General features: G+C 43.0%; 1 protein-coding gene across 2 annotated transcripts in view; it reads right to left on the bottom strand.

The window, feature by feature from the left end:
• Nucleotides 1-265: 265 nt before the first annotated feature.
• Nucleotides 266-18,352, bottom strand: part of SQOR (sulfide quinone oxidoreductase) — a 57,133-nt gene continuing 39,046 nt past the window's right edge. For both annotated transcript variants that reach the window (XM_081096046.1, XM_081096047.1), the window contains exons 6-10: nt 16,322-16,531; nt 9,606-9,789; nt 2,411-2,478; nt 1,956-2,134; nt 266-550 (exon numbers count right to left, since the gene is read on the bottom strand). In XM_081096046.1, coding sequence (XP_080952172.1) covers nt 493-550; nt 1,956-2,134; nt 2,411-2,478; nt 9,606-9,789; nt 16,322-16,531 — 699 coding nt within the window. In that variant the 3' untranslated portion in view covers nt 266-492. The remainder of the gene's footprint in view (nt 551-1,955; nt 2,135-2,410; nt 2,479-9,605; nt 9,790-16,321; nt 16,532-18,352) is intronic.

Raw genomic sequence — 18,352 nt, forward strand, 5'->3', positions numbered from 1 at the left:
CCCCTGTGCTCCCGCAGCCCGTGCTCAGGGCGGTCACACACACTGTTTAAACCTTCTCCCTGGAATGACCCTGGTTTCCTGTGAATCCAAACGGGCTCGGGGGAAATTACACGAGCTCTCCGCTAAATACTCAGAGTCAATGGCAGAAAAGCTATTCTACCACCACCATCTTTTCCTCCCAAGCGCTATGATTTTTCATTCCACTAATCCAGATTTAAAAAATTTTTCGTAGAATCTCAATGACAAGCTTTTAGTTAAAAAATAGAAGTCTATTCCTTTATTTTAATATTTCCAAGGAACCAACCTCATCCCAAGCAGCCTGGACAGTGGCTGTTGAGAGGGACCTGAAAGGGAGGCCTTGAGTCCCCATCACCCAGCATCCAGCACTAAACTCTACAGGGTTAGGTCTGGAGCTCTTCATGCTGCTCTTGGCCAGTCTGACTGTGATTTTGGTCCAGAAGACGCCCAGAGATAGCAAGGGTTGAGCCATCCTTAACTCATACCCAGGTGAAACAACTTCCGCAGGAAGGCTGGTCCTCCCCAGTAACCCCTGAAAGAAACGACATGGAAAAGATATTTGCATCAGAAAAGATGGGAGTGACCTCGGTCAGCAGGATGTTGAAAGGAAAGTCACACAGCTCACAGACATGCGTATCAGCATGTAAAGCAAGATTTGTCTTGTGAGGGAGAAAGATCCTGTGACTAGGAGGGGACATGCTTTGAGTTCTGGTTTCAATATTGACTTGCTATGTGAGCCTGGACATGCTCACTCAGTTCAGCAAACTTGCATGCAATCTCTACTACAGGCAAAATGCAATCCTCTCTACTTTCATTTGCTTATAAATAAAGCATAGGTCCAGGTTTCTCAACCTCAGCCCTACTGACACTATGAAATAGCTATTTCTTCGTTGTGGAGACTTTCCTGTGCATTGTGGGGTGTTTAGCAGCAACCCTGGCCTCTGCTCACGAGAAGCCAGTAGCATCCCCTCCAGCTGTGACAATCAAATATGTCTCCAGATATTGCCAAATGCCCCCTGAGGGGCAAAATCACCCTGGTTGAAAACCACTAGTATAAAAAGAAAAAAGAAAACCACTAGTATAGATACCCTGACTTACCTATCTCATAGTGGTTTGTACAAGTCAAATGAGATTCATTGTTTGGAACTAAGAAGAAGAATTACTCAATGTTCTTACTCTATTTATTCACTCCTATGCCTACTATGTCGCTGTCTTTTAATGCATTACCTCAGTAATCCCCATCCTCTGAGGTTACTTTCACTTGCAGATAAAAAAGTTAAACACAGACCAGCAATGGGTGGGGGGTGGTTGGGGGGGATAAGAGATCAACCCAAGGGCTTGTACGCATGCATACAAGCACAACCCATGGACACAGACAGTAGGGGTGTGCGGGCATGTGCTGGGGGGTGGGAACAGCTGGGGAGAGGTCAATGGGGGGAAAGGACACATATGTAATACTTTAAACAATAAAGAATTTTTTTAAAAAGTTAAACACAGAGAGTTTAAACAACCTGCCCTGAGGCGCACAGCTAGTACGTGACCAACACAAAAACTACTTGACATGTGAAAGCGACTTACCAGGATTTGTCATTGCGAATCCAGCAGTGAGAAAGAGCCAGAGCATGAAAGAGAGAAGACCTGGCTGCTGCCAGTAACGAAGAGAAGAGGCTATGAGCCCTGCGGGTGGCGGATGCACTACTCCCTTTCCCACCCAGGGCAGCCTCTCTCCCATCAAGTGCGACTGAGGATCCAGCGCCCTTCGCAGGCTGCCATCACCAGGCCATGAGAACCGGCACAGGAAGGGGGATCCCACTGGCTGGTCCTGGGCTCCGGGTGACGATCTCTCCTGAAGCTGGAGGGCTTCCTTAAAACCATCACCCGGCACAAGTGGGTGCGCTAGACTAAAAGACGTGCCTCTCCCCCAGCAATGCACTTACTTTAGCATCATATTCCAGTACAGGAAGGGCATCATGTCGGCCTTCATGAGGTACATGGAAAGTCTCTGTTTGCTCTGGTCAAAGGGGAAGGTCTCCATTGGCTGCGAGTTGTAGTCAAACTCCGCAAGAATCACGCGGTTGTAGCTCGTCACCAGTGGACATGACGTGTAGCCATCATACTAAAATTGCACATGAAACTGAGTTGGAAAGTGGCTTTTTTATGATGCTATATAGATACTTCAGAATTTATTCTTTACTCTGAGCAGTTGCAAATTTTTTTCTTTTTCTTTTTTTGTACCTTGAGAAATGGAGACTATATAACAAAAAGTAGTACTAAAGGCAACAATTGCAATGGCTATATTAGAGAAACTAATTAAGAGAGTGGCGACACTGTATGAAAACATTGTTTTCACACAGAATGGAAAATGATAATTGAGACTCTGACTCTTACAAACCTTCTTCATTGGTGCTTCATTCTTCATGACGAGAGACATTGTTCTGTCAAGGATTCCTGACTGGGCAGCTGTAAGAGAAATGGAAAAGTCAGAAAAATATAAGCGTCTAGGTTTTTCACAAAACCTGATTTGCAGATAACTTTAACGTGAACCAGTTCAGAAGGCTCCATTCCCCATCCTTCTAAATTTTAACTAGAGCACGATTCTTACTATTGGAAGTTCTGGATACCAGAAGGGGCTCTTCAGTTCATCAAAGGCCCACATAAGTGCCTCCACTATTTTGACACTGACAAGCCAGCTCTCTCTAACAGGAGGACTGGCAATTTCAAACAACAGGACTATAAGGGAGACAGCACCCCAACCCCACCCCCTCCTCCTAGGGTCCAGTGGGTGTCGCTTGATCTGTGTGCCCGTATCCCCCTAGTTATCTGGGAGGTCCCTGCGTCCCAACCTAGATGAATAGCCTCAGTATATCAATTAGGCAAAACAGTGAGCTTTCCTCTGTACTGGACTGCCCTGAGGTTGGACCAGATTAGATAGATGATAGATAGATGATAGATAGATAGATAGATAGATAGATAGATAGATAGATAGATAGATAATAGATAGATAGACATTTTTGTTTTATGGTGGCAAGAATGGGAGACTGCCTTTTTTATTATGAAAATTTTCCAACTCTGTCATTCTTGTTTCATCTATCCCTTCACATGTGCCACTTTCCTTCCTGGAGCATTTTTAAAGCAAACATCATAGCAACTCACCCATAAATATGTCTGTGAATATCTTTGATAGATGAGGAGGTGTTTTGTTTTTTTTTAACACAAACACAATAACATGCTTACACCCAAATTTCTAGCAATAATTCCTTAATATTATCTAATCCCAGAATAGTGTTCAGTTTTAAATTGGTGGTTGCCAGATGGGAGGGAGGTTGGGGGCTGGGAAAAAAGGGATTAAGGAGCACAAAATGGCCCTAGCTGGTTTGGCTCAGTGGACAGGGTGTCAGCCTGTGGATCAAAGGATCCCAGGTTCGATTCTGGTCAAGGGCATGTACCTTAGTTGCAGGCTACTCACCAGCCTGGGCCCTGGTCGGGGCTTGTGCAGGAGGCAACCAATCGCTGTGTTTCTCTCGCATCCATGTTTCTCTCTCTGTCTTTCCCTCTCTCTTCCACTCTCCCTAAAAATCAATGGAAAAATATCATCAGTTGAGGATTAACAAACAAAATATGCCAGTTATAAAAGTAGTCACAGGAATGTACACCATAGGGAATACAGTCAATAATATTATAATGACTTTATAAGGTGTCAGATGGGGTGATCACTTCATAAGGTATATAAATGTATAATCACTATGTTTTACACCTGAAACTAACATAATATTGTATCTCAACTATAACTGAAAAAGATATTTTTAAAAAGACTGCCCTTTTAAAAATACAAGCAGTTTGTGTCTCAAGAGATGGGAGACTGGATTGACTTTTGAGGAAAGATGGGTTACCTATCTACTGTAAAGTGCTCGTTAAAGTGATTATTCTGCAATTCCCCAAATCAGGGGCCAGCAAATTTTTCTGTAAAGCAAAATTTTAGACCTTGTGGGCCAAGAGGCAAAATCAAAGCTATTATGTAACAAGAGAAAACAAAAATTTTTAACAAAATTCAAAATGTAAAAGAAGTATAATAACTTTTTGTTATTAATGAGAAGAATGGAATTCTTCTTTTCTTAAGAATAAGAAAGAGTCAGTGCTCCCTATCATCAAGTTGATTATAAATGTTCATCTGTAGAAAACATCTTAGCCAACTGTATGAAAACAAGCAGCAAGCTGCATTTGGCCAGCAGGCTGTAGTTTGCTGATGGCCAAAAGAGCAATGAATATTTTACTGGAATGAGAGGACCCAAAATATAAGAAATAAGTAACTCTGCTTTAAAAATACTATCTATAATAATAAAAGCATAATATGCTAATTAGACCGGACAGCGAAACGACCTTCCGGACAAAGCCGGGGCTGTGAGCGCCGAGGCCAGCCGCTGCAGCTGTGAGGGCCAAGCCCCTTGCATGAATTTCATGCATTGAGCCTCTAGTTCAGTGGTTCTCAACCTTCCTAATGCCGTGACCCTTTAATACAGTTCCTCATGTTGTGGTGACCCCCAACCATAAAATTATTTTCGTTGCTACTTCATAACTGTAATTTTGCTACTGTTATGAATCGTAATGTAAATATCTGATATGCAGGATGTATTTTCATTGTTTGCAACCCACAGGTTGAGAACCACTGCTCTAGTTATATATATATAAATATATATAAATACTATTATATGCACATATATACATATATATTTATATATAGATAGATACTAGTGTGTGTGTGTGTGTATATATATATATATACATATATATATATATAGCCAGATTATTATGACCGGCCAGATTATTATGACCACCCCATCAGTACTTCGTTGGGCCACCTTTTGCCTTCAATACTGTGGCAATTCTTCTTGGCATTGACTCCATGAGATGATGAAAGGTGATGTGAGGAATCTGACACCATGCCTGATGAATAGCACTGTCCAGTTCTGTGAGATTTGATGGTTGTGGAACCAGCTGCCTGATGGCTCTTTTAACTTCGTCCCATAAATGCTCAATTGGATTGAGATCTGGTGATTGTGGGGGCCACCTAAGCAAGGTAAAGTCTCCCTCATGTTCTTGAAACCACTCCTGCACAATACGAGCACCGTGGCATGGTGCATTGTCTTGTTGGAAGAAGCCATCTCCATTGGGATACGCCATCAACATGATAGGATGAACTTGATCAGCAATGATACTTAGATATGTTGTGCTATTCAGACGTTTATAATGATCTGGCCCTCTAGCAACTTCAGCAGGAAATTATAGCTAATTTGCCTACAAACATCAGGTGGTCATAATAATCTGGCCACTCAGTGTATATAGATATATGTATACCCCCCACCTGCACCCACCTTGGCCTGGCACTGCCCGTGTCCGCCGCCACCACCCCCCTTCCCCCTCGATTGATCACACCACCGACCAGTGGCCTGGGCCTCCCTCTGCGGGGCAATCATGGGGTGATGGTGGGCACCCCACCACCACCACCAATCGCATCGCACCTGCCTTGGCTGGCCTGGCACCAGTGTGTATCATAGATTGGTCATCTGGACAGTCATTCTGCTGTTCAGCTCTTCGGTCAATTTGCATATTATGCTTTTATTATAGATATATACCAGGTATCTTTGTTGTGGGCAAGGTAACATCTCTCAAGATCACATTTCCCTTTTGGAAAACTTTGTTCCTCTTTGAGGGCCATGAAGAGTTTAGAAAGACTACGGCCCCGTTTGAAATGAATAAAACTATTGAAAAAAAAGACCGTACCCTTTTATGTAATGATGTTTACTTTGAATTTATATTAGTTCACACAAACACTCCATCCATGCTTTTGTTCCGGCCCTCCGGTCCAGTTTAAGAACCCATTGTGGCCCTCGAGTCAAAAAGTTTGCCCACCCCTGGTTTAGAATCTGTACTGAGAAAACCCGAAAAGGCCCTGCAGCAGGACATCAAGGCCAACAGAAAAGGAGAGAAGAGGCCAGAGGGTGCCACCACGGAGAGGCTGAGCCCTTGGACCCAGGAAGCAGTCACACTGTCCAGGATTAAGGTGCATGTGTGTGGAAGTGTATTGAGTTGCGGGGGGGGAACTCCCCTGTATTATAATCCCTTTCTGTTACGCGCAAGCCTTCAGTTAACTTTTGTTAAATGCCACATGCTGGTCTTGGCTGTGCTATATGTCATTCATGGAGAATCCTGGGGCAGAGAGAAGCAGAGGAAGAGGAGGAGCTGCAGGAAAGCCAGACTCGGTGTGGCAAGACAGGGTCTGGCTCACAATAGTACGATGGCCTGGACGGAGGTAAGACACCTGGCTGGTGGCAGGGAACGCCAGGGACAGATTTGTGGGGCAAGTGTAAACATTACTAAGAATTTATGTATTTTCAACACATAAATTCAGCAGCCTTACATTAAGAGAAATGTAAATTCAGAGGACTTGCTGGGGAAAGTTAAGACTATTGTTAAGTGGACACCAAAGAGAAGAGCAAACAGACTTTCACACAGGTGAAATGACAGAAAGGAGAGCGTTCTCTGCAGCACAGTTTAAGAATAACATGGGTTGGAAACAATGCAAATATAAGTTGTGCGAACTTGTTAAATAAACCCGGGAGCAACCCTACAATAGGATACAGATTGTAAAAAAGCATGTAAAAACAACAGGGCGCCCTCCACGCAAACAGGGACATCTGTAATACTTTTAACAATAAACATAAATAAATAAATACGAGGATGCTCTCTGCATGGTCAGGGGGGATGTACAGGCTCAGAAAATGGGGTAGGACTGGGAGCAAGACTTCATTTAGAATTTTCATTTACTTGTATTTAATAGTATCTATTTGGAACATGGAATCAGATATATGTTTTTTTGAAGAAAGCCAAAAGTTGGGTAATCTGGATCTCACATGCAGCACAGGTATTTAACACATCAACTCAGCAGCCTTCCATTAAGAGAAACGTAAATTCAAAGTATGGCCCCGAAGTCTACCTATAAGTCACAAAGACAAAGAACCCAGCACGAAACAAATGAACATCATGGACTCGAGGTAATGCAATGGGAGGCACACAACCTCCTGTGTGGAGGGTCCTGCAAAATTATTGCCTGAATCTAAATATAAGAAAAAACTAGGCAATTCTAAATTATGACATACTCTATAGATTAACCAGCCTGGACGCTTAAAAAATTCCAATGTCATAAAAGTTAAAAAAAAAAAATGTTAGAGGGCGTGTTCTCGATGAAAGGAAACCAGAGACATGGCAATCAGTGTAGTGTGCGGTGCTGGGGAAATCGGGCTCTTCCACGGGATCCAGAGAAAAGCATTCCAAGGACCCATGCCTGGGAGACCATGGTGTGGCAAGATCTGTTCAGGAAGGCTGCCCCTGGATTGCCCCTGAGTTCCCAGTGTCCCACCTCCAACCATCGGGCCATGAAAGAAGCCCAATCTTGTCTTCATCAAGGCCCTGTCCAAGGCCAGTGTCCGGAGTTTCCATTTCGTATTAAAGCTTAGTCCTTTGCCGAAGCCAGTTTGGCTCAGTGGATAGAGCGTCGGCCTGCGGACTGAAAGGTCCCAGGTTCAATTCCAGGTTGGGGGCACATCCCCAGTAGGGGGTGTGCAGGAGGCAGCTGATCGATGTTTCTCTCTCATCGATGTTTCTCTCTCATCGATGTTTCTAACTCTCTATCTCTCTCCCTTCCTCTCTGTAAAAACTCAATAAAATATATTTTTTTAAAAAAGCTTAGTCCTTTGGAGCCCTGAGAGGTTTGCCTGGGACCCCAGTTAGCTACTAGACTTGCATGGTTACACAAGTACTTAGGAGAGAGGGAGAGAGAGATCTTTGTTCCCCTGGGGTTGAAAGACCAGGAGTTCTTCTAAATAACCAATCAACTTCCCAAGCTTTTTCAAGCTTTTGATGGGTCCATCCCCTGACCAATGCTCCCTTTCCCAGGCCTCTATGGTCAGGCACTTCCCTCTGCGCCATTTTGACTTCTACTGCACATGTGCTTACCTCCCGCCCCTGTGTGTGTGTGGGGGGGGGGGGGGCGGGAGAGGGGGTACTTAATCCTTGGCCAGGTAATGCTGTGGACCCCTGCAGTGTGTGTGAAGTTGTAGCTTCCTGGTGTAGCAAACAGGCTCAGTGTCCAATTCCCTCTGCTTCCCTTCCTTTTATTAACCTCTGCTAACAGTCCTTGACTGGTTCATGCATTTAAGAGAGGACTGGGCCATAGAAGCATTATTAGGAAAACTGGAGAAATTCAAACTGGATTGTATATGAGATGATTTTCTAATACAACGTTCCATTTCTTGGATGTGATGATGGCCTTGGGGAGATAGAGGAGAAAGTCCTTTTTCTTAGGAGATGCAAGTTAAAGTATTTGAGGGTGAAGTATTATGAAGTCAAAAGTCACTTTCTAATAATTCAGCAAAAAAATGTACATAGATAAAGAAAATGCCACATAACATTAGTAGTCAGTTAATACCTGAAAAAAATATGGGTACTCATTGTACTTTCAAATTTTTCATAGGTTTGAGATTTTTTAAATAAAATGTTGGGTGGAAATGACTATTAATAGTGGAAAAGAGCCCTAGACAGTATGGCTCCGTGGAGCTCAGCCTGCAGATTGAAGGGTCCCGGGTTCGATTCTGGTCAAGGGCACGGACCTCAGTTGCAGGCTCCTCCCCGGCCCGGACCCTGGTTGAGGCACATGCAAGAGGCAACCAGTCGATGTGTTTCTCTCACATTGATATTTCTCTCTGTCTTTCCCTCTCTCTTCCACTCTCTCTAAAAATCAATGGAAAAATATCTTTGGGTGAGAATTAACAAAACAAAACAAAACAAAAGTGGAAAAGATATGCAGTGGGTTTCCTTGAAAGTCTTCCTTAGGTTGAAGTAGTCAGCAAAAGTAATGCAACACGAGCTGCAGGTGTACAATTCACACAAAACACTGCCGTTCCCGTCAGCAGGGAGGTCTGTGCTCTACAGCAGCCACAGAGGACAGCTCCTGTCTGTGGGGGACAGAATGTACAAGGCAATTCTCCCCATCACTGCTAGTGCAGAACACCGGGGTGAAGAGTTTAGTTTTCCAGGCGGAGACCTTAATGGTGTACCAATCAGGGCACACTCCACTGTGTTTGTCTTAACAGGACAATTTTCTGGTCTGCAAGCATTCATTGACTTGCATGTGTTTTCTGGGGAAACAAACGCCTCCCTAACTTTACGGTGCTTCCGGCAGAAGAAAAATAGCCAACCTGCCTGGTGTCACAGACTGGGAAGGTCAGGGATGAGCGTGTGGCACTAGGAGGAGTAACAGAATTCCTGAGAGCTGGGAAAGTGGGGCCCTCTCTCTAAGGCACTCTCCCCTGAAAACAACCTCTCTGACCTAGAAGAGGCAGAAGGGGTCATGCTACTCTGATACAAAGCCCTCAACACATTCTTTCTTCTTTACACAATACTAAGTTTATTCAACCCAGAAAAGTTTCCTTGTTATTCGTGGAATGATATTTGCGCCAAATTATTGTTTCAGTTACGATGGTGCCTTGGGGTGACATCATTTGAAGGGGGAGAAACGCTGCACGTTATCTTACCTACGGCAGCGGCGGTCTTCGACGTAGGCAGGTTGGTGCAGTCCCCAATCCCAAACACATTTGAGTACTTCTTGTGCTGCAGAGTTTCTTTATCCACATCCACCCAGCCAGCGTCATCAACCACAGCGCTCTTCTTGAGGACATCAGGGGCACTCATTGGTGGTGTAACATGAAGCATTTCGTACTACAAAAAAGGAGAGCAACCAAATTTGTGTTTTTTCCATATATCTACAGCCCCGCAAGCTCTGCCCCCGCCTCCCTCACCCGTACACGGCTTTGGTTGCACCAAGCACTACATAATTGGTGCTTATACTAATCTACACCTTCTCCAGGATCTTACAGGCTCCTTTGGAGTCTGGTGATAAAATAACTAACTGCTCTCTTGGTTGACATTGTCTCCCCATAGAGTCCACATGATTCCTTTGGCAGAAGGCCTGGGGGACTCCAAGATACAGGAGGGAACCTCACTAACGTTCTGAAAGGGCCCATTGATGTTTCTCCTGTCACTGACACAAAAACAAAGGGGCTGGCACATTCAGTTGCTCTCTCCCTGACTGTCATCTACTGACTTGTAAAGTCTGGGACTGCAAAGAGGTACTCCGAGTCCCTGAAACTTGTCAAGGCTATGTTAGGAGCTGATAAGTGAGTGGCATTCCCAAATATGGGTCAACCCTCAAAATAAAGGAAGCAGTCAAAACACCAATTTAAAATGAAATAAAGGTTGGTAAGAATATTGCCTAGCAACTTGGAGGAAAGAGGGGTCTGACTCCGTATTGAGTTTACTGAACAGTGTAGAAGGCAGAGTGGGTTCCCCCACTCGCCCCCAAACACCTCTGTCAAGATTACCCTTGGCAATGGTGCACTGGCCCGTTTTTTGTTTCTTTCTGTACTATTCCTCTACTTTTTGTAGTTCATCCTTTTTATTCTTTTAATTTAATTTTAATAAATTCCATCTAGAAATTCCAAATTGATTCAAATGTTCACAAAACATTTTATTAAGGTGAACACTTTAGCACTTTAAGACAATTCCAACCTTGTGAGAGTCAATAGCCCCTAGTTCCCATAAGGAGGTTCATCGGGACTTGTCAGTCATGGATGACACTAGAAGCCTTGTATTTATTCCCAATTTCAGACAATTATAAGCTTCGTTAACCCTGAGGAGGAAGGAGTGCTGCAAAACTCTCAGTGCTGCCCTGCCGGGTAACCTTGGGTGGCTCTTTAGGGACGTGGGTCCCTGAGGCTGGGTCTGTTCATGAATGTGGAGACGGAACCCGTCTGTGGGATAATGGAGGGAATGGTCAACAACCATCACCCACCAAATCACTAAGGCCGTGTCTGCACTGCCCTGCTTCAGTTAACGACAACCACTTTTTAAAGCTGGTTTAAATCTTATGAATTCCAGATATCTTTCTAGAAGTTCAATATTTTTACATAATCATTGTAAAGGCAAGGCTATTTACTTGAACTAATTAATATCCTATACAAAAGAAATACTAAGCAAAATAATAAATATAGACCATCTTCTTACACCATACACAGGAATAAACTCAAAATGGACTAAAGACTTAAATGTTAGACTCAAAACTATAAAAATCCTAGAAGAAAATATAGATAGCAAAATATCGGATATTTCTCGTGGCAATATTTTTTTCTTATATTTCGTCAGACAAGGGAAACAAAGGAAAAAATAAACAACTGGGACTATATCAAACTAAAAAGTTTTTGCACAGCAAAGGAAACTATCAGCAAATTGAAAATACAACCCACTTAATGAGAGAATATATTCATCCATGATATACCTAATAAGGGGCTAATATCCAAAATTTATAAAAAACTTATACAACTCAACACTAGAAAACAAACAATCCAATTAAAAAATGGGCAATGGACCTGAATAGAGACTTCTCCAAAGGGGACATGCAGATGGCCAATAGCCATATGAAGAGATGCTTAACCTCACTAATCATCAGAGAGATGCAAATTAAAACCACAATGAGATATCACCTCACAGTATCAGAATGGCTACTATCAATAAATTAACAAACAACAAGTGTTTGTTGAGGAAGTAGAGAAAAGGGAACACTCATGCACTGTTGATGAAAATGCAGATTAGTGCAGCCACTGTGAAAAACAGTATGTAGTTACCTCAAGAAATTAAAAATGGAATGCCTTATGGCCCAGTAATTCCACTTCTGGGAATATATCCGAAGAAACCCAAAACACTAATTTGAAAGAATATATGCACCTCTATGTTCACTGCAGCATTATTTACAATAGCCAAGACATGGAAGCAATTTAAGTATCCATCAATTGACAAATGGAAAAAGAAGATGTGGTACATATATACAATGGAATATTACTCAGCCAGAAAAAAATGAAACCTTGCCATTTGCCACAACATAGATGGACCGTAAGGGTGTTATGTTAACTGAAATAAAGCAGGCAGAGAAAGACAAACACCATACAATTTAACTTATATGTGGAACCTAAAAACTGAAATAAACAAACAAAACAGAAAGTCATAGATACAGAGAACTGATGGTTGCTAGACAGGAGGGTAAGGAGAATAGGTGAAAAAGGTGAAGAGATTAAGAGGTACAAATTGGAAGCTATAAAAAGTCACGTGGAGGAAGACAGGGCAGGGTGGGTAGGAAGAGCTAAACCAATGAACTTGTATGTATATATGCATAGCCCATGGACATAGACAATGGGGTGGTGAGGGCCTGGGGGAGAAGGGAGGAGGGGAGAGGCTGGAAGAGGTTAATGAGGGAAAAGAGAGGACCTATATAATACTTTCAACAATATAAATAAAAAGTCATGTGGATATAAAGTGTGGAATAGGGAATATAGTCAATAACCCTGTATAATAAAAGGGTAATATGCAAATTGACTAAACAGCAGAACAACCGGTCGCTATGACACACACTGACCACCAGGGGGCAGATGCTCAGCGCAGGAACTGCCCCCTGTTAGTGCACTGCCACAGGGGGAGTGCCGCTCAGCCAGAAGCTGGGCTGACAGCTGGTGAGCCAGCGGCGGTGGCAGGAGCCTCTCCCGCCTCCATGGCAGCGCTAAGGATGTCCAACTGATGGCTTAGGCTGTCAGTCAGACATCCCCCAAGGGCTCCTGGACTAGGAAAGGATGCAGGCCAGGCTGAGGGACCCCCGCGCCCCCTGCCCTGAGTGCACAAATGTCGTGCACCAGGCCTCTAGTATTGTGATAACTACCTATGGTGTCAGATGGATACTAGACTTATCAGGGAGACCACTTTGCAAATTATATAAAAGTCTAATCACTAGGATGTACACCTGAAACCAATATAATATTGTATGTCAACTGTAATTGAAGAAAAAATGAATAAGAAAATAATTTTTTTTACCAAAAAAAAAAAAAGAAAAGAGTAGTATTGGGTTTGAGAAGATAATCTGACCTGACATCCTATAATTCAAAAGGGACACAAATATCTTCTTTCTTTACAATCCCTTTAGAAGAACAATAACCATTTATTTATCCAAGTCCCTATCAGTAAGCTCAACTACCCAGAACACAGCTGAGAACCAAAGTGAAAAAGACCAAATAACGAAATTAAGTTCATGTACTCAAGCTCATACACTTTGCTCAAAACAGTATGCTTTGGGCCCTCACTCATGACCCATTCACTTTTACTTTACATAAAACTAAACATTTGGCTCTCTCATTTTCCATCCAGTAAAAAATTGGAAGCAGCAATTAAAAAGAGCTGAAGACAGAGAGACTTCCAAAGTCACTTACAACTTCTTAAGAACTCCGAAAGAAGAAAAATACAAAAAGGACACACACAAAATCAAAGTAGTCTGAGACGCTTCTGTTAGGTGCTAACTAGTCCTAAAACACCCTAGGACCGTGGTCGGCAAACTGCGGCTCACGAGCCACATGCGGCTCTTTGGCCCCTTGAGTGTGGCTCTTCCTAAGCCTTAGGAGTACCCTAATTAAGTTAATAACAATGTACCTACCTATATAGTTTAAGTTTAAAAAATTTGGCTCTCAAAAGAAATTTCAATCGTTGTACTGTTGATATTTGGCTCTGTTGACTAATGAGTTTGCCGACCACTGGGCTAGGAGCGTAACTGTATGAATATGAACTACTCATAACTGACCTTGAGCTGGGGCAAATAGATGCTACTCAGCCTGGGAATCCTGTGACACCAGAAAGTAAGAAAGTGCTCAAAAATACGCTGGGGACATGTCACAAGGACATTGGAGCCATCTAAAAGGGCTCCTCAAATCTGAGGCAATTTGTGCACCAAAGTAATTAAAGATAATGATGAATTATAAACATTGGGAGGAAAGTAGGAATTTAGGAGTTCTTACTAATAATGAATTAATAAAGAGAGAAGGCGGGGCTTTTGCTGACAGAATGCCAAGAGCCTATTGCTAAAATTAGAGAAAAAGCTGGAAAATCATCATTTTGCAACCACTGCAGTAGAGATTGGATGAGGCAAAAAATCACCAATGTATGCTAGATCCAAGGGGAAACTTTAATGAGAAATAGGATGTTTACATGGTCTTAAAGTGTCTCCCTACAGACTTATCAGTAGCAAGGGAGAAAAATAATAATTATATAATGGAGAAATTGGTTCATATCTTGACTGGTCTAAATGAACATCATCAGTGAGGGGCAGTTGAACACAGTGTGCTTTCACCCTAGAAGGGCACATCACATAAGCAGCATTTCAGTCTAAAACTCATAACCTGGCCCTGGCCAGTGTGTTCAGTGGTTAGAGCGTCAGCCTGAGTACCCAAGGGTCACGGGTTTGAATCCCAATCAAAGGCACATACCTGGGTTGCGGTTTGCTCCCCACTCCCAGTTGGGGTGTGTGTGTAAGGCAATCAGTCGATGTTCCTCCCTCTCTTCCTCCCTTCCTCCCTTCTTCCCTCCCACTCTCTCTGAAAAGCAATGGGAAAAAATACCCTCAAGTGATGATTAACAAATAATAATAATAATAATAAAGTAAAATAAAAAATCATAGCCTGAAACGAATCACAAGAAAACACAAACAAAACACAAACCAAAAATGAAGAACATTCTATTAAAAAAATTAAAGTGTGGGAAGGGGGCTGTATTATTCCAAAATGCCAGTGTCACAAGAAACATTCAGATTCAAGGAGACTAAAGAGATACCACAATTATATGAAATACCTGACTGTAGACTGGATTCTGTCCTAGAGGGGAGAAGTACTATAAATGCTATTGAAAACAAAACTGGAGTACCAATGGTAGATTAAAATACTGTATCCATGCTAAATATGCTAAGTTGATAGCTGTACTGTGGTTATGTACGAGAATACCCCTATGTCTTAGGAAATTTACAGTGAATATTTAGGGGCAAAGGGCTATGATGTACAGAACTAACCGTTCAATGCTTCGGGGACAGGGAGAGAAATGAAATGATAAAACAAATGGGATAAAACTCTCTATTAAGTTCATCTAGGTGAAGACTATATACAGGTTTATATTATTTACACATTTACTATTTTTATCATGGCAACTTTCCCTAAGTTGAGATTATTTCCAAAAAAAAGAGTATTTAAAATTATGACCTTGTGTCATCAGTAAGATTTTAAATACACTCACGTACAAAAGACAAGATGTATGAAATTTATTTAGAAAGAACTTGACGTAAAAGCTTATAATGTAAAGTTTTGATGTTTAGAAGACTAATCTTTGATTTCCTTCAAAATTCATTTTCATGGAACCTTTTCTTACCTCTAAAAATGCTGAATAAATAAAATACGCCTGTGCACTGTTTTCTCGCTGCTAACAGTTCTTGCCAGAATGACAGAAACAAAGGATTCCTCCACGCATGCTTCTCCAGCCGCCTTTTCATTTTGTTTGTACTCCTCACCCTCCGCTACAAAGGTGCTGCTCTTCCCACTCACAGAAGAAAGTGAGACACAGAGAAGCCAAGGCCATGTACAAAGCCTTCCCAAGCAGCGGGTATTGCCACCAGCCCTTTCAAAGGGCTGTAAGTGCTTCCTTTCATGCGCAGGTGAAAGATGTTTAACAGACAGCCTCTTCAGCGTGAGAGACGTCCCTGTCGTTCTTGAACTAACCACAATCAGGGCTGTTTGTCCCATTCTATAAACTCCATCAATCACCAGACCCTGCATGTAAGGAAGCCCTTCCAGAACGCTCGGCTGTAACTGAAGTTGTGAAATATCTGACTGCTTCAAGTGGCTCAGTACCAAGAAAAGCAGAGACATAAAACAGGATAAAGCCCTAACTGGTTTGGCTCAGTGGATAGAGCGTCGGCCTGCGGACTGAAAGGTCTCAGGTTCGATTCCGGTCAAAGGCATGTACCTTGGTTGCGGGCACATCCCCAGTAGGAGGTGTGCAGGAGGCAACTGATCGATGTTTCTCTCTCATTGATGTTTCTAACTCTCTATCCCTCTCCCTTCCTCCCTGTAAAAAATCAATAAAATATATTAAAAAAAAAAAACCAGGATAAAAATCTACTTGGTACCAGTAGATAAACCTTCCTCCCTCCCATGAACACAGCCTCCTACCTCTTTCTCTTCCCCACCCATGTTGGTCCACCCTCCTCCATCACCGTCCTAAGATGCTCATTGTAACCAGCCTGCCCCAGTGCACAATGGTGATGGGCAGGGAAGTAGGAGCCACAATGACGCCTGCATCCACAACACTGTTCAGCTGACAGCTCAACCTCGCCACTCACAGAAATCACTTGGGTCTCTCCAGGCTTGTCCAAGTTCTCAAACACAGCCTCTTGTTTATCGGCTCGGACTTCAATGAGATTTTGCTTGTAGTTCACAGTGAGGTTCCGTTCCTGGATGATCTCCATCAGGGCATCTGCATACTTCTTAACCCCAAAAATCGATCCCAGGGAAGTGTTGAAAATGATATTGGCCTTGGATCGCTTCCCTGTCTGAGGAAAAGGAAAGAATAGAAACAACCAACACCAAAGCATTACTCCAGCCGCCTTTTGTTTTGTTTTTCAACTGAGACAAGAATTAAACCCTTCAGAAGAGGCCTCGCCAGCTTTCTCTACCCCTTTGCCCTGGTGGGGTGAGGTGTGGACCAATCCACTACCTCCGTCTTATTTTCTGTCAGCAACACAGCAACTAAGTGCACGCCTGAACCAAAGGGTTGAGGTGGGCACTGTTCAATTGAAGGCCAGAGGTGAGATTTCTTCTAGGGGAAAACAGAGCTGATTGTTTACTCATATGCTCATTTGCTCATTCACTCAGTAAGGATGTAATGAGGTCCTAGAGCTGCCCAGTCTGTTCTCGGCGCTGAGGGACAGGCGTGAACGACACGAAGGCATGTCCCCTTGGCTCGCACACCCCAGTGCTGCTCAGGTCTCAGAGAGGCTGGTATTCTCCCCAACACCTAGATCTCAGGAAGGTCTCTCAGACCACCCAAGAGTTGGGAGGTGAGTTAAACAAAGAGAACTTCCAGGAGGAACAGCTAGTCTCTTTTCTTCTGTCCAGCTCCTTGTAGGATTTGCTCACCTGGATCTCACTATTTAGAAGAAGCTAGGTGAGTAAGAACCTCAAATTGCCAACCCGGAATTCTCTAACCCAGAAAGGCCTCTTACCCACAGAAATGATGACTTAATTCCCCACCCGTGGGGTTGGTGCTGGTCTCCATGACTCAGGTGAAGCCTTCCCAGTGCTGGGTTCCCAGCGCGCATTCAACACCTCCTCCATCCCATCGTCCCCTCCCCTTCTCCTCACCTGTCCCTTTACAGAACCACAGGCTGCTCTGAACCCGCACTGTCTCGAGTGGGACCACGCTTTAGTAAACCTAGTGTGACAGCCTGCAGAGGGCAGGAGGGCCAGGGCAGCTCCCCCAGCTGCACACCACGTGTTCTTGGGCTGCAGACCCGACACAGAGGGTGTGTGAGCAACGTCTCTAAACAGCATCTTAGTGGATAGAGACAAATCTTTCCACTGTTTGAAGTTCTACGCGAACATTATTTTTTTCCCTTTAGAATTGGCATTTTTTCCTATTATACTTCCAAAAATGTATATAAGAGCCAGAAAATATTTATAACCTTAAACTTGAGCTGAGGATATTATTATGTATAAAAATGATCAATGTGCAACTAGTTGTCTAACTATATGAAAATATTTAAGCAGTCTTTAACATACCTCCCCAGGAGACTTTTATACACACATTAAAAGGTATGTTACAGCCCAGCTGGCGTGGCTCAATGGTTGAGCATTGACATATGAACCAGGAGGTCATGGTTTGATTCCCAGGTTGCGGGCTCAATCCTGTGTGTGGTATGCAGGAAGCAGCCAATCAATAATTCTCTCTCATCATTAATGTTTCTATCTCTCTCTCTCTCCCTCTCCCTTCCCCTCTGAAATCAATAATAATATATTTTTTAAAAAGTATGTTACAAAGACTATTTAATAATCATACAAACTTAGTTTGTATGTACAGTATGATTGTAACCATGTTTAAAATAACATGCATAAGAGCCCTAGCCGGTTTGGCTCAGTGGATAGAGATCAGCTTGTGGACTGAAGGGTCCCAGGTTCAATTCTGGTCAAGGACACATGCCCAGGTTGCGGGCTCGATCCCCGGTAGGAGACGTGCAGGAGGCAGCCAATCAATGATGCTCTCTCATCATTGATGTTTCTCTCTCTCTCTCCCTCTTCCTTCCTTTCCGAAATCAATAAAAATATATTTTAAAATAAAACAAAAACATGCATAAGAAAAAAATGGAAAGTCATGT

The sequence above is a fragment of the Myotis nattereri genome, assembly GCF_964212035.1.
Source record: "Myotis nattereri genome assembly, chromosome: 1".
Taxonomy (NCBI): Eukaryota; Metazoa; Chordata; class Mammalia; order Chiroptera; family Vespertilionidae; genus Myotis; species Myotis nattereri.